Genomic DNA, 20,519 nt, shown 5'->3' with positions numbered 1-20,519 from the left:
CTGAATCAGCAAAAGAGGGTCAAACAGGTTTGAAGGTTTGACAGAACCAGTTGTTCTTCTGTGCTGCACAGTGACTGATGCCACACAAACACATGAATTACACACAAACAGATCAGCGTGTTACTGTTTATATTCCAAATTAGTAGTCGGGTGTGTATGTAATGAAGGTGGAGAGGGCAGAGTCTTTAGGTCTGTGTGTATACAGGGAGTCAAAGATCAAAGAGAAAGGGAGAGAACGCAAGAAAGTGTGTGTGTGTGTGTGTGTGTGAGAGAGAGGGGGGGGGGGACTGAGTAAGTGAGGGGGGGGGGGGAAATCATCAGTGTGTTAGGAGACTTGGAATCACCACATCAGCCTGGTGAGATGTTCTGTTATTGGATAAAGGGTGTGTATGTGTGTGTGTGTGTAAGATCGGATTTCCTCTACCTATTATTGCTTTGTGACTAACACCGTTTATTAGTCAGTGTAGAACACAGTAATTCAGAGTTAGGAACTGAGAGATTACACCTCCTAAAAAAATATAAACCACAATTTGAACACCAAGACCAAACAAGGAAGAAGTTTGTCTTTTTTATTTTTATATTACATATTATTGAAACAGCTTCAATGATACAAAAAAAACTTGACGGTAAATATGCAAATCACGTACAGTTGATCCACAGGAAGCAGAGCCGGCTTGGCCAGTGACAAGCAAACGCTTCTTGTGGGTCTGATGGCACTCAGGTAGAAGAGTTGGAGAGACAAATAGAGCTCTAGCTGTGGGGTTGAGTTTCATCTGTGAAGGGGCTTCTAGGATCGTACTTTGTGTCACAATCGGGAAATCGGCAAAGTGTATATCAGCAATAAATATCCGAAAACAGGTTGTTCTGAGGTATTAGGGAAAACCCGTACTGAACCCCTATACAAATGAAACTGGACTCCTTTAAAAATACCTGAAGGGAAAGTCAAGGCACAGAGCTAAAGCCCATCCAGCATGACACTGACATCAGACACTGATCACACACACACACACGCAGATACAGACACACACGCATACACGTGCACGCACACAAGAGCACAAAACACTGACAAAGTGACTACAGCTGAATTACAGTGCGGAAAGACTCCGTGTATATCCACCATTTTACAGGTGGACTGGACCCCACAATCAAGGCATTACAGGGTGTACAAAAATGTACAAAAGGAGTTAAAGAAAGAGCAAGAGATGATCTTCAGCCATATGCAGTACAGCCGTTCATGCTTCTGTTATGTACCAAACAAGTAGCTTTTTTAAAAAGAAAGAAAAAAAAAATTTTGTTCATTGATAAAAACTACCAAGCAGGACACTAAATAACAGAAATACACTAATATTTTCTTCCTCAAAAATTTACAAAGCAAGCTCTAAAAGAAAGAAAGGAAGAAGTTAGTTGACTAAAAAAAAAAGAACTAAAATACATCATAGTAAAAGTCATCAGTAAACACTTGAGATGATTTCCCTCATTTCCCTGAAGAAGCTCATGAAGTGTTTTTTTTCTAGCAGATTATTTACAAAGAATATACAACTGTCAAAAAAGACCATGATTCCAAAACATGCACAAAATATACCATTTCGTTCGAAATATCTGTCTATGTCTATGTAGATCAACAAAGGATCTATAAATACTGTCCACAAAAAAAAAATCAGCACAAAATACAGTCAAATCAGCAGTGTTCGGTTTGTTGTCTGTTGGTCTCTGCACCAGATGAGGACACAGTTCCACTCTGACATGACTAATAAACCTTTACAGCGGCATGGCACAACGAAGGGGGAAAGGAAAAAAAAATCCCACAAACAAACAAAAGACAAAACCAGATGTCGTTTGTTGGACATAATAAAATCAAAAGTTATTATTACTGAACCAAGATAAAACTTTTTTGTGGGACAACAGAATAAGGAATTTGTTGAGGTGCACTGATTTACAGCACAGCACTACCAGCAATACCACCAATTCAGAAATTTCCTCCTGTAGAGCGGTACAAGCGGATGACGTTCGCCTTCGCCATGCTGTACAGTACGATGTGAAATGCTGAGCCGTCCTTCTTGTCTATTCTGACTGTATTTAACTAAGCAATATCTTTAGTGAAGTCTTTAATGAAGTGCCTGTTTAATACTACTACTGATACTGTTCACATAAGGCTGATATAACTGGAAACTCGTTCTGGCATGGAGCTCTCGGATTTCACCTTAAAGCCAAAAAAAAAAAGTGTGAGCCAGCGGTCCTATTTCCATGCCTCGCTTGTACGGTGTGACATTATCAGAGCTAAAACAGAGCCTGATGTTCAGGATTCACACTCGGTATTTATCAATGATGCAGAAGATCCCCAAGGCCATAATGTTAGATTTGATGAAAGTGAATAATTAAATCGAATATTATTTTGCATAGAGATAATGTGTCAAACTTTTGTTCATGCATTACAGAGTAAACGCAGTCAAAGCAAACTGAAGTAAACTCCACCGAGTCATGGAACATACACCACCACCATCTATATCGATCCTCTTAAAGGTGAACGTTTGAGAGGAATTTTTTTTGGTTCAGAGTGGAAAAAAGAAGAAAAAAGAAGGACCATTACCCTTGCAATGCAAACAATAAAACCATTGTTAAAGATCGACTAACACTTATTTGATCAGATGACTAAGTTTGACTTACATAAAAGAAAGACAATGCAAAGCTTTTTTGTTTCAGAAAGAGAAATCCGTCCCAAAAAAAAAACAAGAAAACCTAGCTAGCCTGTGTATTGGTGTCATTTGCGCCTGTCTGTGAACATACATATAAATCTTGAAAAGCAATCTAAAGGTGCTCTGTAGCCATCGTGACGATGATGTCCTGAAGCACCATGGCGGCATTTTTTTCTGCAGTGTCTGAGGCAGCCAGTTGAGGCTCTTTCTCTCTCTTTTCCGGTTCTCCTTGAGTTTGGATCCGCAAAGAGTGCGGCGTGCTAGATATTAATGGGTGACGAGGAGAACGTAATAAAGACTAGAGAGAAAAAGAGATCACGTTGGCTGAATATCTGTCTGTGATGCTGCAATGCTGAGAAGGTGTCTTCTGCAACGTGTAGGTCACGTCGTATGCTTAACAATAACAACACTCAGTCTGAATAAACCCTCGGTTTAATGGCCGCCTCCAGTTCCGGGAGGATTGTGGATCCAGTCAAGAATGATGAGAGACAAGCTGCCAATCATGAAGATGACGCCCATGATCAGGAAAATGGCTGCCTGTGGACACAAGGCAATGTTCAGGTCAATAATTTAGCCAATGTCTAACAGAACATCTAAAAGAACTTCTAAACACCCTGCCGTTTTCTCTAGTGCTGATATTACACACAGGTTTGTGGGGAACCTGGAGTCTATCCCATAGGAGTCAGGTGCTGGATGGGATACGAAGATATCAACAGGCCACAATTGCTCACATACGCACACACATGCACTACGAACAATTGAGAGATGCCGATCTCAAAGCAAGAGAAGAACGTGCAAACTCCTAGGATGTCCCGGAGCTACGAGGCAAACTTTCGCCCGCCCCCAAAAGACATTGATATTCTTTGTAAATCATGTTAAGACTTACTGATATCTTCTGGGTGGATCTGAATGGTATGCTCTTCACCAGGCGCAGGTAGAAGGCAGCAGGGAGGATGAAAATGAGCATGGTTGCCGCAGAGGAGCCTGGAGCAGGAAGAAAGTTATTATAAGTATGGTAACACGAACACCTTCAGGTCATCTCAATTCTTATTTTAACAGTAGTATGTACAGCCATAACAAATACATACAGAACTAAACACCAGAGATCACATAAGCTGTTTTTTTATTTTTTATTATTGCATATGTGTATTTAGAAATAGCCAGACGTTGCATATCTGTGTGGACTGAGGGGTGTTGAGAAACTACCCTGAACAAGACAAAATGGCTGAAACTCTGGTGTTTCATTATAATTTCATGGTAAAGATGCTAATAAAATAGGATTTGCCACATTTCTTAATTGTAGTTGGTTCAAATGTAAATATAATGTATCTACACCGTCAGTACTACAGCCTAATAATAGTAATAGCCTCATCATCATCATCATCATCATCATCATCAGAGAAGCTGCCACTGTTGGGTCCTTGAGCGAGACCCTTGAATTAAATTGAAGTCTCTCTAGAAAACCATATATTAATGTAAATACCAACACCAATGTAATGTAAATACAATGTAGGTGATGCTAACTGCGAATTATGAGTATGAGAAATGAATTTCCAGCTAGGAAGGTACACATGAATCAAGGGAAAAATTAGATACCAGAGGTACTGAGATGGGAGGAGCACAGTTTCTGTACCCAATTAGAGGTTTTGTTGATTTTTATAATTGGGGCACTAATTTTTAATGCTTGTTATTTTAGACAGGTCTACGTGGGTGGTACATTTTTCAAAAATAAAACAAAGTTAAATGAAACAGGACTTATTAGCAATTAAAGCTACATGAAGTGGGATCATTATGATAGCATGTGAAGGCGATATAATGCCTCGACTGGGACAAACATCGGCATAATAGCCATGTAGCTATCCTGCTAGCTAGCTATATTATTCCAATAGCTTATTTTGATATGACTTCCATTTTAGCTATAAAAAATCTAAGGAAAACCGACCTTTTAGTTAGCTACCTGGTTAAAATGCTACAACACCGTAAAGAGTTAGCTTAAGAGACGCTGCACACACAGTAAAACAGGACTTACCTATAAAGCCGAAAATATCTCTGATTGTTGGGACAAAGATGACAAGAAGATTGTTGAAAGCCAAGATGGCGGCAGCAATGAGGATATGTCGGATCCAGCTGAATTCTCGCTCAGCAAATAGCAGTGTGGTGATAGAAGAGCGAATCTAAAAATATAGAAAATTGAAGGTCAGCTGCAGATCGTTGACCTAAGAAATGGTTCACTGTTAAAAATTGAGCTCAGAGACTTATCAGAGGTTTGGGGAAGACAGGATATTGTGGTTTTGTGCTTGACTAGACAAATTGAAATGTGCAAGAAGCAGATTTTCAGGGTAATCAAACCTTCTATGAGGATAAAGCAAGACAATATCGAAGTAAACCTGTGCAAAGCTTTTTATTAACTTTTTCATTTCTAACAGAATCCTTTTCATTTTAACAAAAGACAACCAGACTCCCTAATTCGGAGAAAACCGCAGTCTTTAGCCTACATCCATGGTAGTAGCAGTTAGCTGTGGGAAGTTAATTTCCCCTGCATGCCTTCCACAAGTGTTTATTAGACAACAATACGTCAAGACCGAAAAACAAGTTGGACAAGAATATTTTACCACAGGTTTACGAGTATAGCTTTTAGAAGTTATGTTAGTGTACATCAATGACGTGCACTTTTAAATTTAGCTAGCTAGCATGAGAAGGTCTGCGTATGTAGCTAGCCAGCTAGTTTATTTACCAAGCTTGATGCTCTTTCGATGCCATGTTGTGTTTTTACATATTAAACTAATAGATTAAGGGCTAAACAACACAACATTTTGTGTGACAACAGTAGCAGCAAGTGGACTGAGTGCAGTTAATGAGCTGAAGCCAGGTCACAAGACTGAGCACTGAGCAGCTCAACACTTAGGCCTGGGAAAGCTAATGCACTGGGGGAAAGTTCACCAGCAGGAGGTGAGCAGGAATCCCTACAACAAACCCCCACATGACACACACACACACACACACACACACACACACATACACAAACACTGTGCTGAGCTGTGAAATGTACTTCAAGAGTTGCATCAGCCACAGGAGGAAGCGTGGCTCAGTTTGTATTGTGTACTTTCGTTTTACTGTCCTCGTTACACATTTTAAACTAGATAACAATTTTATTGAACTTCCTCAGATCACAGACACCCGAAAGAAACAAATAAAGTCGAGTTACAGAAGTGTGTAATTAAGATAAATGACAATATATATTATGTGTATATATAATCACTGCAATCTAAAATAGCACTGATAAGCCCTTTTTATCCAGCGAGCAAAAGTGTTTGACTTTTTATGCTTTTTTTTTATTTTATTTTATTTGGCATATTGTCAAGCAATTCATTGGCTGTCTGCAAAGTTACTGTTATATAGTAAAGATTTAGAACACATAATAAAAGTGACTGGGTTGAAAGTTTCATGGTGTTGAACTGAACTGCTACAGGATATGATGATTGTAAATCCTCAGACTCTCACCATATTGTGTATATGACTAAGTTGGAGAGTTAAATATATATATATACACTGTTTTATATATATATATATATATATGTGTGTGTGTGTGTGTGTGTGTATATGTGTGTTCATTATATATATATATATATATATATATATATAAAAGATGTGATTTTAGAAATTATACAAGGTTCTTTAGTCGTGTCTGTGTCTGTGAAAGCAATACAATGACATGTTTCCTTTTAAAAGACTCCAGACTGTTTAAGAGGACTTGTTTATCTAACGAACCCATAAAGAGCCCCTGCAGAAACTCCAACACACAAACACACAAAGGATTTTCCAATTAATAGTAAGCTTGAAAAACAGACTTAAATAACGAGGTGATGATTATTTTCACTTAAGAGTGTACTTTTATCTCTTTGTCTGTCTCTTCCTCTCTCTCTCTTGTATTCTCTCCTAGTGAGGTGTCTAGGTTGTATTTTTAGCAGCTTAATGCCAGTGTTCCTCTTTTGTACATTAAAGAACTGTTACTTGTTGGCATCTGGGTGTGACATTTCGGTTACTACAGTGCTTGGGACTGAAAAATTCGGCATCCACTAGTGAACAGTAAAGAGCCTTTAAAGTGGATGCATGTGTGATCTTTGTCCAGTGCTGCGTTTTCTCTCTCTCTCTCTTTCTCTATCCATTTCTCTCTAGTTACTAAGGAGGTGAAGAATGTGGCAACAGGCCACTGTAATACATCATGGGACACCGTTGAGAATATATCGAACTTTATCCCGTTACCTAATTAAGCCCCAGAACTCTGACATAAATGGAAACGAGTAAAACTAGGCTAGACTTTAATTTGTAATAATCAGCACTGTGTTGGAATTAGTACACGTTAATCCTAAACTAAAGCTGGTTTTAGTGCTGTACTGCTTAGCTATGGAGTTAATCCATCTGCTCCAAAGGCAAGGCGAACATTTTAAATTCCAAAGGCAAATATATTCAGTATCACGTTCATTAAATGACATCGTCATCTGTCAGAACCTACACATGCAAAAAAAAAAAAAAAAAAACTCAAAGAGCTACAATGCCTAGACACACTGACACGGGTCCAGCAAGATCACGAACAGAGCAGATTTCCATTTGGCGTCTCTTACTCCTTTTATAGGTAATGAAGTGCTGTCCAAATATATGCAAAATAAACTTTGACTATAAAAAGAGGGGCATATTATCATCATCATCATCCTCATCAGCATTATTATCGCTCTCAATATTCTCGCTCTCTTTTTCCACTATTGTGTCTCTCTCTCCACCATTTTTTCCTTCTCTTTTTCTCCTATTTTCTCTTTCTCCATTTCATCCATTCTCTCTCTCCTTTGCTCCCATTTTTACTCTCTCCTTCTTCTTCTCCCATTTTTTTTCTCTCTTTCTCCTGACTTAAAAGCTCCATCCTCATACTATACCATTGGCTGGAGTCTCGAACCACTTGTAGACTATCATGACGTCTTTGAACGGCGTTTTGTGTCGTTCAGCTTTGTGCTCGGCTCTTCATCGATGAACATTTGAAGACTCTGGCAGGAAGGAATTAGAGTTAAGTCTGTAATGAACTCAGAACTGACTCTGACCTGTTAGATCCTCTGGAGCTCTTGGTTACACAGTTCCACTCAACTATAAACTGTTGTAGAAAGGAAATTCTTTAACATTTATTACATTATTTATGTATACTGGTTCCTCTCAAGTTTTTTTCCTCACCACTCTCACCTCAGGCTTGTTCATTAGTTCATTCATACAATTATTCATTTTAAACTTTACTGAAACATAGAAAGGTAATACAAATTGTGTAGCTGCTTTGAGGCAATGTCAGTTTTTTAAAAACGCTATACAAATAAACTGAACTGAAATTGAATTCAGTCAGTTTTCAGGTCACAATTTCACAGAGGAATAAAAGCTCAGTAAGAGAACTGAGCATTAGCCTGTCCATGAGAAAGGTTTTTTTTTTTAGATCATTCTTTATCACTGTTACTAAGCCAAGGACACTGCGGCCTGGAGACACAGCAACTGTAATCTCTCTTTGTCTCTCTCTGACCTTTCAGAAATGCAAAGGACACAGACTACCGAGAAATCACAATGTGCCTCATGCATATTTGACTCTTAATATAAGTGCCATCTTTCACCCTCTTCTCTAATACGCTCCAGATTCCTAACATGTAGGATCGTTTTCTGCATCAAGAGGATGAACTGAATAAACTCAAAGACTTTTCAGTCATCCAGGTTATACTTTAGCTGCACAAGTTCCAGTTTCATGGTAGAAAAGGGCAATCTGACTTGTGGTAAAGATATTTTGTCACTTATCGTATACTCAGTGATAAGTGGAAGAACATCTAAACATCATCTGTTGCCTTGTGTTTCTACAGAAGACCTAATATTGCTCTAACATGCTTATAGCACTCCAAGTGGCAACCGAACATCATTACATTATCTGATGCTAGGCAAGGTCACACACACACACACACACACACACTCTGCACAGCACCTGATCACTACAATGGAATATTCCACTCGCCCTCACTGTCTGAACCCCCCCACCCCTTCCCACGGATCTCCTATACGCATGCCTGCAGTCATGATGGGCCCATGAAAGGGTCCTCATGCCCTTTACAAGTCACAGGATCATACTGTATCCCACAATATTATCCACAGATGCTGTTTCTCAATGGATTCTCATTTCTCGTAATTACAATACTACATTGAAGGTTTTAGGGTTTAGCGAAGAACGCTGCACGTCGTCATTATTTATCATGCTAATTTATTTGATATGGTCTTAAAGCAGCTTTACAGAAGCAAAAAAAAACAAAAAAACAGAAGAGACAAATTAAATTACTCTCTCTCTCTAATCTCTGTCCCTAATGAACAAGCCTGAGGTGATTGTGGTGAGTAAAAACTCCCTGTGGTGATATGAGGAGGAAACCTTTAGAGGAACCAGACTCCGGAGGGAACCTCATCATCATTTGGGTGACGCTGGAGAGAAAATAACGTAAATGTAAATAATGTCCTTTCTACAACAGTTTGTAGTCGAATGGAATTGTGCAACTAACAGGTCAGCGTCATTACTGAGTTCGTTACAGACTTAACACTAATTCCTTCCCTTCAGAGTCTTCAAATGTTAAGTCCTCATGTTAGTTGCGATTTTAAATACCAAAGTCAGTTGTATCTATGCCGGTATGATGCAAATGACATCCGCATCAAATGACGTCAGGGTGGAAAGACAGCACACCATTAACATAATCCATAGCGTTGTTCTTGTGTTTCAAGCAGAAATATGTGAGAAGTATTTCATTCACAGCATTATTATGCTTTACACTAAACCTTGTGAGAGACAGGTGCTATGCTGGATGTCTGACAGCTCCAGAGTCTGTGGTTAGTGTCTCTGCATGTTCTTCATGACCGTGTGGATATCCTTAGTGTTATTCTGTTTCCTCGTACCGCGTGAAAACATGCCAGTAGTTGGACAGGCTACACTAAATGTGAACGTGTGTGCAAATGGTGCCCTGCCATGGTGCAATATTGGCTCTGGATCCACCCAGATCCTGACCAGGATAAAGTAAATACTGACCACAAGTGAGAGAGTGCGGAAACCACACAAACACACACACACACACACACACACATACACACACATACACACACACACCACCTAGTGGACATTCAATTTTTTTTTTAATTCCAAATTCTAGTCCAGGACACTATTAATAGTTTAATGAGCAAATGCTCTCAGCCAAAAACTATTCTGAACAAATTCCTAAAGTACAGATTTGATTGCACAGTTGCGCCCCCTAGTGGACAGCACAAGTTACAGGAAGTCTATCTCTTAAAAAAATATATATTCTTAATATCTTTTAAAGTCTTTTGTTCTTACTTATTCATGTAATCTTTCAAAAAAGCTTGTTTGAAACCTTTTTTGGTTCCAACACATTTTAGCTTTTAAAGGTAAAATAAATGGAAAAAAAAAATCACAGACTGTACTGCACATGCTGGATGGGAAAGCATAAAGATTTAAAAAAAAAAAGCCTGATTAAGGTTAACATGCACACAAGGGTGTGTGGGAATATTTTTATATCATAAAATATATCTGACATCGATATGAACACAGTATATCTGACAGTTTTGATCTTGGTGGATTATTTGGCTGGTTCCCATTTTTGTTTTATTAATTGATTCTCTTGTTGGTTACTGAGTTACAGGTTAAAGTTTAAGTGTTAATACGCATCATTGGATGGCTGCATCGATAATCATGTCAATGGAAGGCACTGATAAGGACAGTAAAACAAACGAGTGTGTGTGTGTGTTAGTCAGACCCAAACAGGGCCCCAACATCATCACACTCCTGCTACTGTCAGTGCTCTAATATAGCTGTGACTATGTAGGGCCCCCCAGCCTTGGTGACCAATCTCACCCTCCCTGCCCTCTCCCTCTCCCTCTCCCTCTCCCTCTCGACTACATAAAACACAAGCACAGCAACATGTCAGGTGCAGAAGGACAGACGCACGGCCACTCAGACACATTCTATATCCTCAAGAGGGAACAAAGTGGGTTTTTAAGTCGGGACAAAACATGCAGTTATTCATAAATGTGAAATTCTGACAAACAGCATTTTTAAAACAGTCTGATATTTTGGACATAACTCCTAAACATTTAAATGTCACCGCAGATGTAATTAAAAACCAAATCAGCAGCGACGGATATTCTAAATATAGTAACGCCTTTCAAAATAACTCAAGTGCCGGTAGCGAACACGGGCTCTGCTTCGTTTGTTCCATCAGCCACACAGACACAATCTCAAGTATAAAATTTCCAGTTAATGTTAACAGTTAACTTAATGTGAAGCGTTAAATTTTGATTCACATTCAGGGTTCCCACTCTTTTTTCAGAGATCATTTTCCAGGACAGGCTACACTAAATTACATTTCAAATTTAGCAAAAAAAGACAAGGATCACAGATTCACAGCCTAAAGTAGTATGTACTTCTCTCCAGAAGTCTTAAAAACAACGTACACTTTATGGCTATTACTTAACTATATTTTTAAAGACAATTTGTCATGTGAATGAAATTTCAACACTTATAAAATAAAAAGACTGCACATATTAATACACTTTCCTTTCTCAGGCCAATGCAGTCATGCATGCTTTAGTTTGCTGTGCATTCCCCTTGCACATGATATTCAGATTAACAAGGTTAATATAACCTGCTTACCCGTCACCATTTGCTGAAAACATTCGAGCACTTAAACCATTCCTAGCACCGGGAAACCGCCAACACAAGACAGCGTCATCCGTCACAGCGAGATTAAACAGCATAACAAAAAACCCGTCAAAACTCAGCGTCCCTGTACAGAGCGCTTTCTGTTACTAACGTTAATTGTTTCGACCATTTGTAAGCTGTTCTTTAAATGATCAAGAATATTTAAAAATAATTATTTTCCAGGACAACAAGATTTTTTTCCAGGACAATTTATGTTTTCTCTCATTTTCCATGTGTTTTCCAGGACTGGAACATTGGTCATTAATTTTCCAGGATTTCCAGGACACGTGGGAACCCTGTGCTTAGAGACAATGTTCAACGATTAAAAAGAGCAGAACCAGACCTAAATTCTTCAAGCTTGAATTTAATAAAAAAATTGTACGGACATAGGTTTAACTGACCTACTGCAATCGTACGATAGGAACTACTAGATGCTCAAATGTTTTTAAAATGTTCCAAGCAGAACCAATTGCTGAAGTGGCTACCAGCACGTGGTTAGGCTGTAGTCCTTGAGCCTGTAAATAATTTAAGCTTTAAGCATGTAGAATCTTAAAGTTTTCAATAAGACTGGAATTAATGTACTGCTGAGCCTTGGGATGTGATTGGATAAGTTTTTTGCAGAGAAGAGAAGATTCATGAGCTAATTCATATGTATGTGTATATGAAGTAGGCTACGCTAATTGTTTTTTTTTTCCAAAGCGGTCCTTTATTACATATCAATCGTGGAGGTTTGGTGATGGTACAGAAGTAGTTGCATGTAAATACTTTATAATGAATATAACCCCGATACTGTATAAGCAGCTGTTGCCGCCTCGTTCTGTTTCTAAATAGATTTACAATAAAAAAATAAATAAATGGTGCTCGGTGACCATGTATCACAGTGTGTGTGCGTGTGTGTGTGTGTGTACTCACAGGGAAGAGGACGATGGGGACGGTGAGCGTTACGGCAGTCAGCACGGCGAGACGCACACACAGAAGCATCGTGTCAAACTTATAAACCTTGGTAAAGGTGTGCAGCAACTCTGCCTCCACGTTATCTGTGTGTCAAAGTGTGTGTGATGAGAACAATAAAAATCATGTCTGATAATCTCATACCTATGACGTGTACGTTGTGATTTGTGATGTGTGTGTGTGTGTGTGTATGTTTGGAGGATGTACCGTAGAACGTCAGGTACCCAAACAGCGCTGACAGCATGTACATGATCAGCATCGCCAGAATCGACAGGTTCGAAACACTTTGCATTTTCTTTCGAGTGCGACTGTAAAAAAGTTAATGGAAAAAACGTCAAAGTTTAGTTTGTGTGTTGTTTTTTTTCCCATCTCTACTGCAGCGAGTTATGAAACCTTACTCACTCTTTGAGTTCACTGTAAATGGGAAGGACTTCCGGGTGACACACAAAGGCAAAAGCCAGGATAGGAATCGTGTATGCAGTCTGGAGGGATGAGAGATAAAGACAACAGAGTCATGTATAAGGAATTAAATACTTTTACAGACAGTGTTGATGCGTCACTACATCACTTTATCGATTAACATCATGACCTGAAAAGTTTATTTATTCATCTTAAGACACAACAAATTACAATTTTTGACTGATGAAGGAACGGCGTCATGCTTTTAACCACAGCAGCTAAACTACAGGGCCCGTATTCTTAAAGCTTCTAAGAATGATCTGAGAGAGCTTGTAAATTTTCTTTAAACATTTCTAACCAGGAATCTTAGCTTCAAAGTGATTCAGGAACTTAGAAAGATCTTACATCAGGGCTATTCAATTAGCATGTCATGGGGCCAGTTCATGATAAGCATCCTAAATGAAGTGCCAGAGAGATCTGGTTTAACTTGCATTTAAACATGCAAGTGTTGTATTTTGAACCCGCAGAACAACATCGGGGCATCGTAACACGCCCAAGTAGAATCATTTTCTACGTTCAATTGTGTAATTCAGAGCCATATCACACTCATTTACAATAGAAATCATTTAACTGAGACTTCAGTGCATATAACAGAAAGGTTCACAATATGGAAAATATCATTGGTTCATTGTATCCCAATAACCGGCTAACATTTAATCTGCCTAAACGCATAGCTAGTCTTATAAAGTCTTCTCAAGTAATATTCTTTACACACGGACATGCAGTCATTGCAGAGTAAACATACGGGCTTAGCACAGACAGATACTTCTCTGTCCGCTCATGAATTGCCTGTTTTTTGCATCAACGTTTCTTTTTCTCACAGTAGACAGAGACATTTTGTCTAGGCTGTAGTAGCTTTTGTGAAAAAAAAAACTGAAGGGATAAACGAACAGAAGAAACGATACTAATAAAAGTTCTTGTCCGTCATCGTCCTGTCAGTCATCGCATCTCACAGGAGAGGCTCGTGTCACTCGCCTGACGTCATGTCATGACTCATGCTCTGTACTTCACATCCGTAGGGTCTGTTGTTAGACTGAACTACAGTTATTCTAGACATGTATTTTTTACACTAAGCTGCTTGAAGGCCTGGAAAAAATTACTTTGCGCCAATTGTATAGACCGGTCTTAAAGCAACTCGAAGCAAGGAAAAGACAAATACCTTTATCTTAGACAGGAGGCAAGGACAACATTGTTGCTAGGTATGATGCATTATTTTGAATAGAGTCTATTATAAGCCTTCATATACATATCTTAACATAGTGAATACGTACATTTCTACTTTCATTAACTCACCATCATCCCTGGTCTTCACTCTTCATGGCTAAAGCAACTCTTAAATCTCTTAAACTTTCTCCTCATTACTCCTAACACCATTGACCTTAAAAGCTCATTTAAGGTTTAGGAGAAAATGTGAATATCTTTTATCTTTACTAGGATCTTCTCTTGAATTTAAGAGGAAACGTCCACATTTCTAAGAATTCCTCCATTTTCATTTCTCATAGAGTTAATAAGACACCTGCTCTATCCTGATTACTCTTCTGTGGCGGAAAGCTTACTGACCGTCGAGTAAAAAAGTTATAATACCAGAGACTTCTTCCTTAAATGTTATTTAACATCTCCGAACAATAACACGTCTGTCTTCAAGAACACGTTACGGACATTCTCACAAATCTGATTCAATAATTCATGAATGAACCCATCTTTGTTGTACTAAAATACGGATGGCTTATTAACAACACTGCGAGCGCTCACCTGAGAGTTGAACACAAAGTATTTAGGTGTGCACATGTCCTTGTAGTCGTCCGCATGAGGGCTGTAATGGATGCCAGATGCAGGTAAAGCAGAAGAATGGGGGTCCAGGGGACTGCTGCTCACGTCTGCTCGAGAAAACTCCATCAGAGCCGAGTGGTTATGCAACGCATAGGGATTCATCAGCTCTGAACCGTTTAGACTCATGTTAGCCGAGTGGTGGAAGAACGGCAAGGGACATGGGAGCTGGGTCTTCTTATAAATCAGCTGAAACATAAAAACACAGGAGTTATAATGAATCAGGTTTTGGGGAGAGCGAGAGAGAGCGAGAGAGAGAGAGAGAGAGAGAGTGTGTGTGAAAGAGAGAAAGAGAGAGCAAGGGTGAGAGAGGGAGAGGGGAGAGAGAGACAGAGAGAGAGAGAGAGAGAGTGTGTGAAAGAGAGAAAGAGAGAGAGAGAGGGAGAAAGGGTGAGAGAGGGAGAGGGGAGAGAGAGAGAGAGTGTGTGTGAAAGAGAGAAAGAGAGAGAGGGAGAGAGAAAGGGTGAGAGAGGGAGAGGGGAGAGAGAGAGAGAGAGAGAGTGAGAGAGAGAGTGAGTGTGTGTGAAAGAGAGAAAGAGAGAGGGGGAGAGGAAGAAAGGGTGAGAGAGGGAGAGAGGAGAGAGAGAGAGTGAGAGAGAGGGAGAAAGGGTGAGAGAGGGAGAGGGGAGAGGGGAGAGAGAGTGTGTGTGAAAGAGAGAAAGAGAGAGAGGGAGGGAGAAAGGGTGAGAGAGAGAGTGTGTAGCAGTTTTCTAAAGTTTTCTAAAAACTGTTCAAACAGCCCAAATCTCTGATTCTCTGATTTACTCCAACTTTGGACTGTTTTGTCAAAATAAAAAAGAAAGAAATAAAAAAAAACAACACAAACACTTACTACGCCCAGAAAGAAGACCATACAGGAGAGAGAGAAGCCGCTGGTGTAGCCCAGGTAACCTGCACAAGAGTGGGACATACATAAGACACACATGTACCCAACCACACACACGTGTCCCCCCCCCACCCACGTACACCCCCCCCCCCACACACACACACACGTGTGTCCCCCCACCCACGTACACCCCCCCACCACACACACCCCACACAGACACAATGATGCATCAAAAACACGAGCATGTGAAGAGCAATGGGACTTACCCAGGTTCTTCAGCAGGGCCAGGGGCAGAATAACTCCAACAGACACGAACACCACCAGGTAATTCCCATTCAGATACCACTCACTGCAGCAGAGAATAAACCCCATGAGCGCTTCAACTCACAGACACCTTTAACTACAGAAACCTCACACAAAGGTCAAACTGTTTAAGCTTCTTCAGAACCACAGAGTAACAGTAAAGCCTTTGAACAATAAATAAATGTAGACACAGATTACTTGGGATTGAATCTCTGGATTTTCAGTTCAGTAAAAGAAACAAAAAGCTTCCTTGGTTCAAATCATCTGCAGGTTTTTCCAGTCTGGTACAACGGATTATGTTAAATGTCTGCAAGCAGCAACGAATAAGATTTTTATATCACAGCTCAAATGGATTTTTGTTTCCAAATCTTCTGACTTTCTAATGCAGAGTCTGACTCGCATCAGATGTTAGAATTACATACAGAAATTTATGACCTTAAAGATTTGATGCTTTCAAGCTACAAAGTGTGTGAGAGAAAGAGACAGACAGAGAGTTAGATAGACAGAGAGAGAGAGTTAGATAGACAGAGAGAGAGAGAGAGAGAGAGAGAGAGAGAGAGAGAGAGAGAGAGAGAAAGAGAGAGGACATGAGTACCGGAGAGGGTGGGGGGGAGAAGAAAGTGTGTTAGAGACAGATTAGAGAGCATATACTTCCTAAAAAGCATATTTGGCACTGCGTATAATTGTGTAACCAGCTAGCTAACTTTAGTAAGTGCTGCTATTTTTTTCTTCAAAACAGTAAATTGTATAGTTGTGTAAAGTTTTTTAATGGATTGATCAAAAGCAAATTCAGATCATATCCATAATTATGGGTTTTCTATTTATTTAATTATTATTATTTTTTTTTTGGTTGCACTTATATTCAGCTTTGAACATCTGTCACATCTCACTCCAAAGAGGTTGGTTAATATCAAGCTCATATGAAAATAGACACTATATTCATATATATGTTCAAAGTAAACGTAGATATCAAATGACAAAATGGTAAAAAGTGCTACTTGGTGCGGCCATGTTTGTCCAAGTTTCTGAGGTATAAATTTTTATTGTTTGTTCTAGTTTTGGCCTGATAAGAATCCCAGCATGTTTAACATGTTGTCGCCACTCACCCAGAGATCTCCTCTAGTCCCATAAAAGCTCGGATAACCTCCGGCAGCTCGTATTTCACTATGAACAGGTAGCTGGACATGGCTGAGTGAAGACAATTCAAACAAGTGTAAAGTCCAAATCAACTGCAATATCATATCATATATATATATATTTTTTATAACAGAAGAGTAAAGACTGAAACATGGCTCTTCTCCTCACCTCCAATATTCTGCATGATTATAGACCCAAACGCTGCCATTTTCCCCGGCCACCCGAACGCCCTTTCACCCAGTTTTTCATATATAAGGGAGCCTGAAAATAAATGTTTAAAAAATTATATGTAACAAAATAGCACAGAACACCCATACGATGCCATTTTTATCTTTAGCTAGCAACAGAAACGAACACGCCTACGATATCAGTTATACTCGTATGTGTGTGTGTGTAAGTTCATTCTTACCTCCTTCTTTAGCTGTTACAAGCAGTAGGTGAATAGAGTAGAGTGACAGAATAGCAACGGCAAAGAGGAGAACACTGCAGGACAAAAAAGCAGATGTAGACATAAACATTTTTCCCCCCCATCACAAGAAATAACATGTCGAAAGCCTAAAATATATATACAGTATTGCAGTGCACTTTAATCTGTGTGAAGCTGCACATCATGGGTTAACCGACTGTGGTATGGAGGTTATTTTTGAATCCAGTATACATTCAGTACAGGCCATCAATCTCCCCTTACATTCTAAGTCAACCTGTATATTCCTGTCCACCTTCACTATTTGATATCGTTCGCAGTGTTAAAGTGAAGATGACAGAGTGCTGCTTGTGTAAAAGAGAGCAGGAGGAAAAAAAAAAAAAAAAGGTGTTGAAGGGAAGCCTGAGTATCTGTCACTGATAGTTCCCAGGCACCAGAAGCCTATAAACAGAACAGAAATAACCACGTGACGCAAGCGAGAGTAAAAGAGAGACGGAGACGAGTCCAAACGCTGGCCCGCTAGTTAGGTGAGAACAGGACACAACACAGATTAAGGTGTCTGCGTCGTTCTCCTGCTACGAGGGAATACGCGAGGACGGCGACGCCGAGAAGACAGTAAGGGCAAGCTCACGGTAAAACAGACACTGAAACATGGCTCTGGGATGGAAACTGTGCGCTCTGGGACGTAATCTGCAGGAGCTTTGAGACGGAGGCCACTGATGGGAAGTTCCTTAGCTGAAAATAGCACCGGTGTGTGTTACGTTAACGATCATGGTGGTGCGCTAATGTCATATACAGAACACAGACATAGAGATCACAAAGTAATGTGTGTTTAAAAAAAAAAAAAAAAAAAAAAAGAAAAAAATGGGAAAAAAAAAAAAACTAGGTTTCCTTGAATGCTATCATTATAATATATTATGATTTGAAGGAACGGTTTTAAGCACCAATTCTAAACAGTTGCACCCCAAAAACATTCAGACTGACATGTTTAAACTGGCCTTTAAATAATTCAATAAATAAATAAGAGTATTAACAGAATATATGTGAAGTACATAAAGCAGTTCCTTGTAGTTTTACAGAAAAGTATTTCCAGAATGGTGCATTTTGTTGCATCAGAAATACGTTAAATATCTGGAACCAGTGACTATTAAGCTCTTTAAATTACCGGACAAAATCATACGAGATCAATCATCGTCTTGTATCGTCTTCCATTTAGCACATGATTGGACTGCTATTTCACTTTCATTCATTTACATTGCAAGCTGTAAAAAAAAAAAAAAAAAAAATGATAAAACAACCAAACAATAAAACAAATCCTCATCACATTTTAAACACACGTGCATGTGGAATTCTCACAGATGTTCAAGGCTACTTGAATGTTTCCTAAATACAGCAGACGCGATCTCACCCCGTGTCTGATTCTGGAGATGAGTCGATTAAATTCAAGGTCTAGATGGGATTAGATGTTAGATGGTCATCATTTGAACACTTCTGCCCTAGAATAAGAAACCTAGCGGATCATACGGTGCACACATACTGTATGTCACAGCGTAAACTACATTCAGATTTTTCTCTCATTGTCACCTTCTTGGTCTCACTCACTATAGAAAATATAAGACAAAATCCTGACAAAACAAAAACAAAACAAAACAAAAATAAAACCCAGAAGCTTAAAGTGTTGCACACTTACAAAAAGAGGATGATTCCCGTGTTGGCCATCGCAAATGAGAGGCCCAGGATCCCACTTCCCATGATCGCATTACTTAGGTTAAACACAGACATGCCAAATGAGGCATGACCTGGGTGCTGTGGTAGAGAGAGAGAAAGCGAGAGAGAGAGAGAGAGAGAGAGAGAGAGAGAGAGAGAGAGAGAGAATAATATAATTTGTAATTTAGACTTGTTTATTTAATAGCTTATATAAGTATATCAATGAGCTACATTAACCAGACTGCACAGAAAGACAGGAATATTTTAGATGGCATACGGCTCTGGAGCAACTGCTAAAAGACTCAATTATGCAATCATCATCATCATCATCTTACATATTCTTCATGATACTCCTCAAACTTCTTCTTCTTCATTATCCCATTAGCGAGAAACTTCTGACTCTCTGCATCATCTTCATCAAGATACTGACTGCAAAAGTAAAAGCGAGAGCCAGTTGTTATAGAGGTCCATAAATGCATAAAGTAAACACTGACACATGTATGCTGTAGCTCATTATCCACATCCGTCTGAAAGAAAGGGCCGGTGTGGGAGCAGGTTATCATTCCAATCAGTCCGCAGCCACACCTGACTGCACCTGTTTCAGTAAAGCCTCAGGTGTGGCTTCTGCATGGCTGGAATGAACACACACACACACACACGGCCTTCCAGATAAGACTGGACACATCTGGTCTATAGGATGTTGGTGGCTTTGTAGACTGTTTTTGGTGATCTCTAACCTGTTCTCTCTTGTCAGCCTCATGATTGCTTGTTTTTTTTTTTTTTTAGGTAGTGACGCACACAAACACACAGACACGCACACACAGGCGCACGCGCACAGGCTCAGACACACAGGTACAGAGACACAGGTACAGACACACAGGCACAGAGACACAGGTACAGACACACAGGCACAGAGACACAGGTACAGAGACACAGGCACCCAGACACACAGGCGCCCAGACACACAGGCGCCCAGACACACAGGCGCCCAGACACACAGGCGCCCAGACACACAGGCGCCCAGACACACAGGCGCCCAGACACACAGGCGCCCAGACACACAGGCGCCCAGACGCCCAGACACACAGACACACAGGTACAGACACACAGGTACAGACGCACAGGCGCCCAGACGCACAGGCGCCCAGACGCACAGGCGCCCAGACGCACACATGCGCACAGGCAGGCGCACAGACGCACAGGCACGCGCACAGACGCACAGGCACGCACACAGACGCACAGGCACGCGCACAGACGCACAGGCACGCGCACAGACGCACAGGCACGCGCACAGACACACAGGCACGCGCACAGACACGCAGGCACGCGCACAGACACACAGGCACGCGCACAGACACACAGGCACGCGCACAGACACACAGGCACGCGCACAGACACACAGGCACGCGCACAGACACACAGGCACGC

General features: G+C 40.2%; 1 protein-coding gene across 3 annotated transcripts in view; it reads right to left on the bottom strand.

Moving 5' to 3' along the window:
* Nucleotides 1-555: 555 nt before the first annotated feature.
* The window catches only part of slc38a4 (solute carrier family 38 member 4), a 32,490-nt gene continuing 12,526 nt past the window's right edge, over nucleotides 556-20,519 (bottom strand). For all 3 annotated transcript variants that reach the window (XM_060887524.1, XM_060887525.1, XM_060887523.1), the window contains exons 3-16: nucleotides 19,427-19,520; nucleotides 19,075-19,190; nucleotides 17,370-17,443; nucleotides 17,129-17,221; nucleotides 16,930-17,011; nucleotides 15,787-15,869; nucleotides 15,527-15,585; nucleotides 14,620-14,883; nucleotides 12,811-12,890; nucleotides 12,616-12,716; nucleotides 12,370-12,494; nucleotides 4,723-4,867; nucleotides 3,580-3,677; nucleotides 556-3,230 (exon numbers count right to left, since the gene is read on the bottom strand). In XM_060887524.1, the coding sequence (XP_060743507.1) occupies nucleotides 3,126-3,230; nucleotides 3,580-3,677; nucleotides 4,723-4,867; nucleotides 12,370-12,494; nucleotides 12,616-12,716; nucleotides 12,811-12,890; nucleotides 14,620-14,883; nucleotides 15,527-15,585; nucleotides 15,787-15,869; nucleotides 16,930-17,011; nucleotides 17,129-17,221; nucleotides 17,370-17,443; nucleotides 19,075-19,190; nucleotides 19,427-19,520 (1,519 nt within the window). In that variant the 3' untranslated portion in view covers nucleotides 556-3,125. The remainder of the gene's footprint in view (nucleotides 3,231-3,579; nucleotides 3,678-4,722; nucleotides 4,868-12,369; nucleotides 12,495-12,615; nucleotides 12,717-12,810; nucleotides 12,891-14,619; nucleotides 14,884-15,526; nucleotides 15,586-15,786; nucleotides 15,870-16,929; nucleotides 17,012-17,128; nucleotides 17,222-17,369; nucleotides 17,444-19,074; nucleotides 19,191-19,426; nucleotides 19,521-20,519) is intronic.

Source organism: Tachysurus vachellii, chromosome 14 (assembly GCF_030014155.1).
Source record: "Tachysurus vachellii isolate PV-2020 chromosome 14, HZAU_Pvac_v1, whole genome shotgun sequence".
Lineage (NCBI taxonomy): Eukaryota > Metazoa > Chordata > Actinopteri > Siluriformes > Bagridae > Tachysurus > Tachysurus vachellii.
Note: the sequence above shows the minus strand (reverse complement) of the source record. Positions and strands in the feature narration are given on the sequence as shown.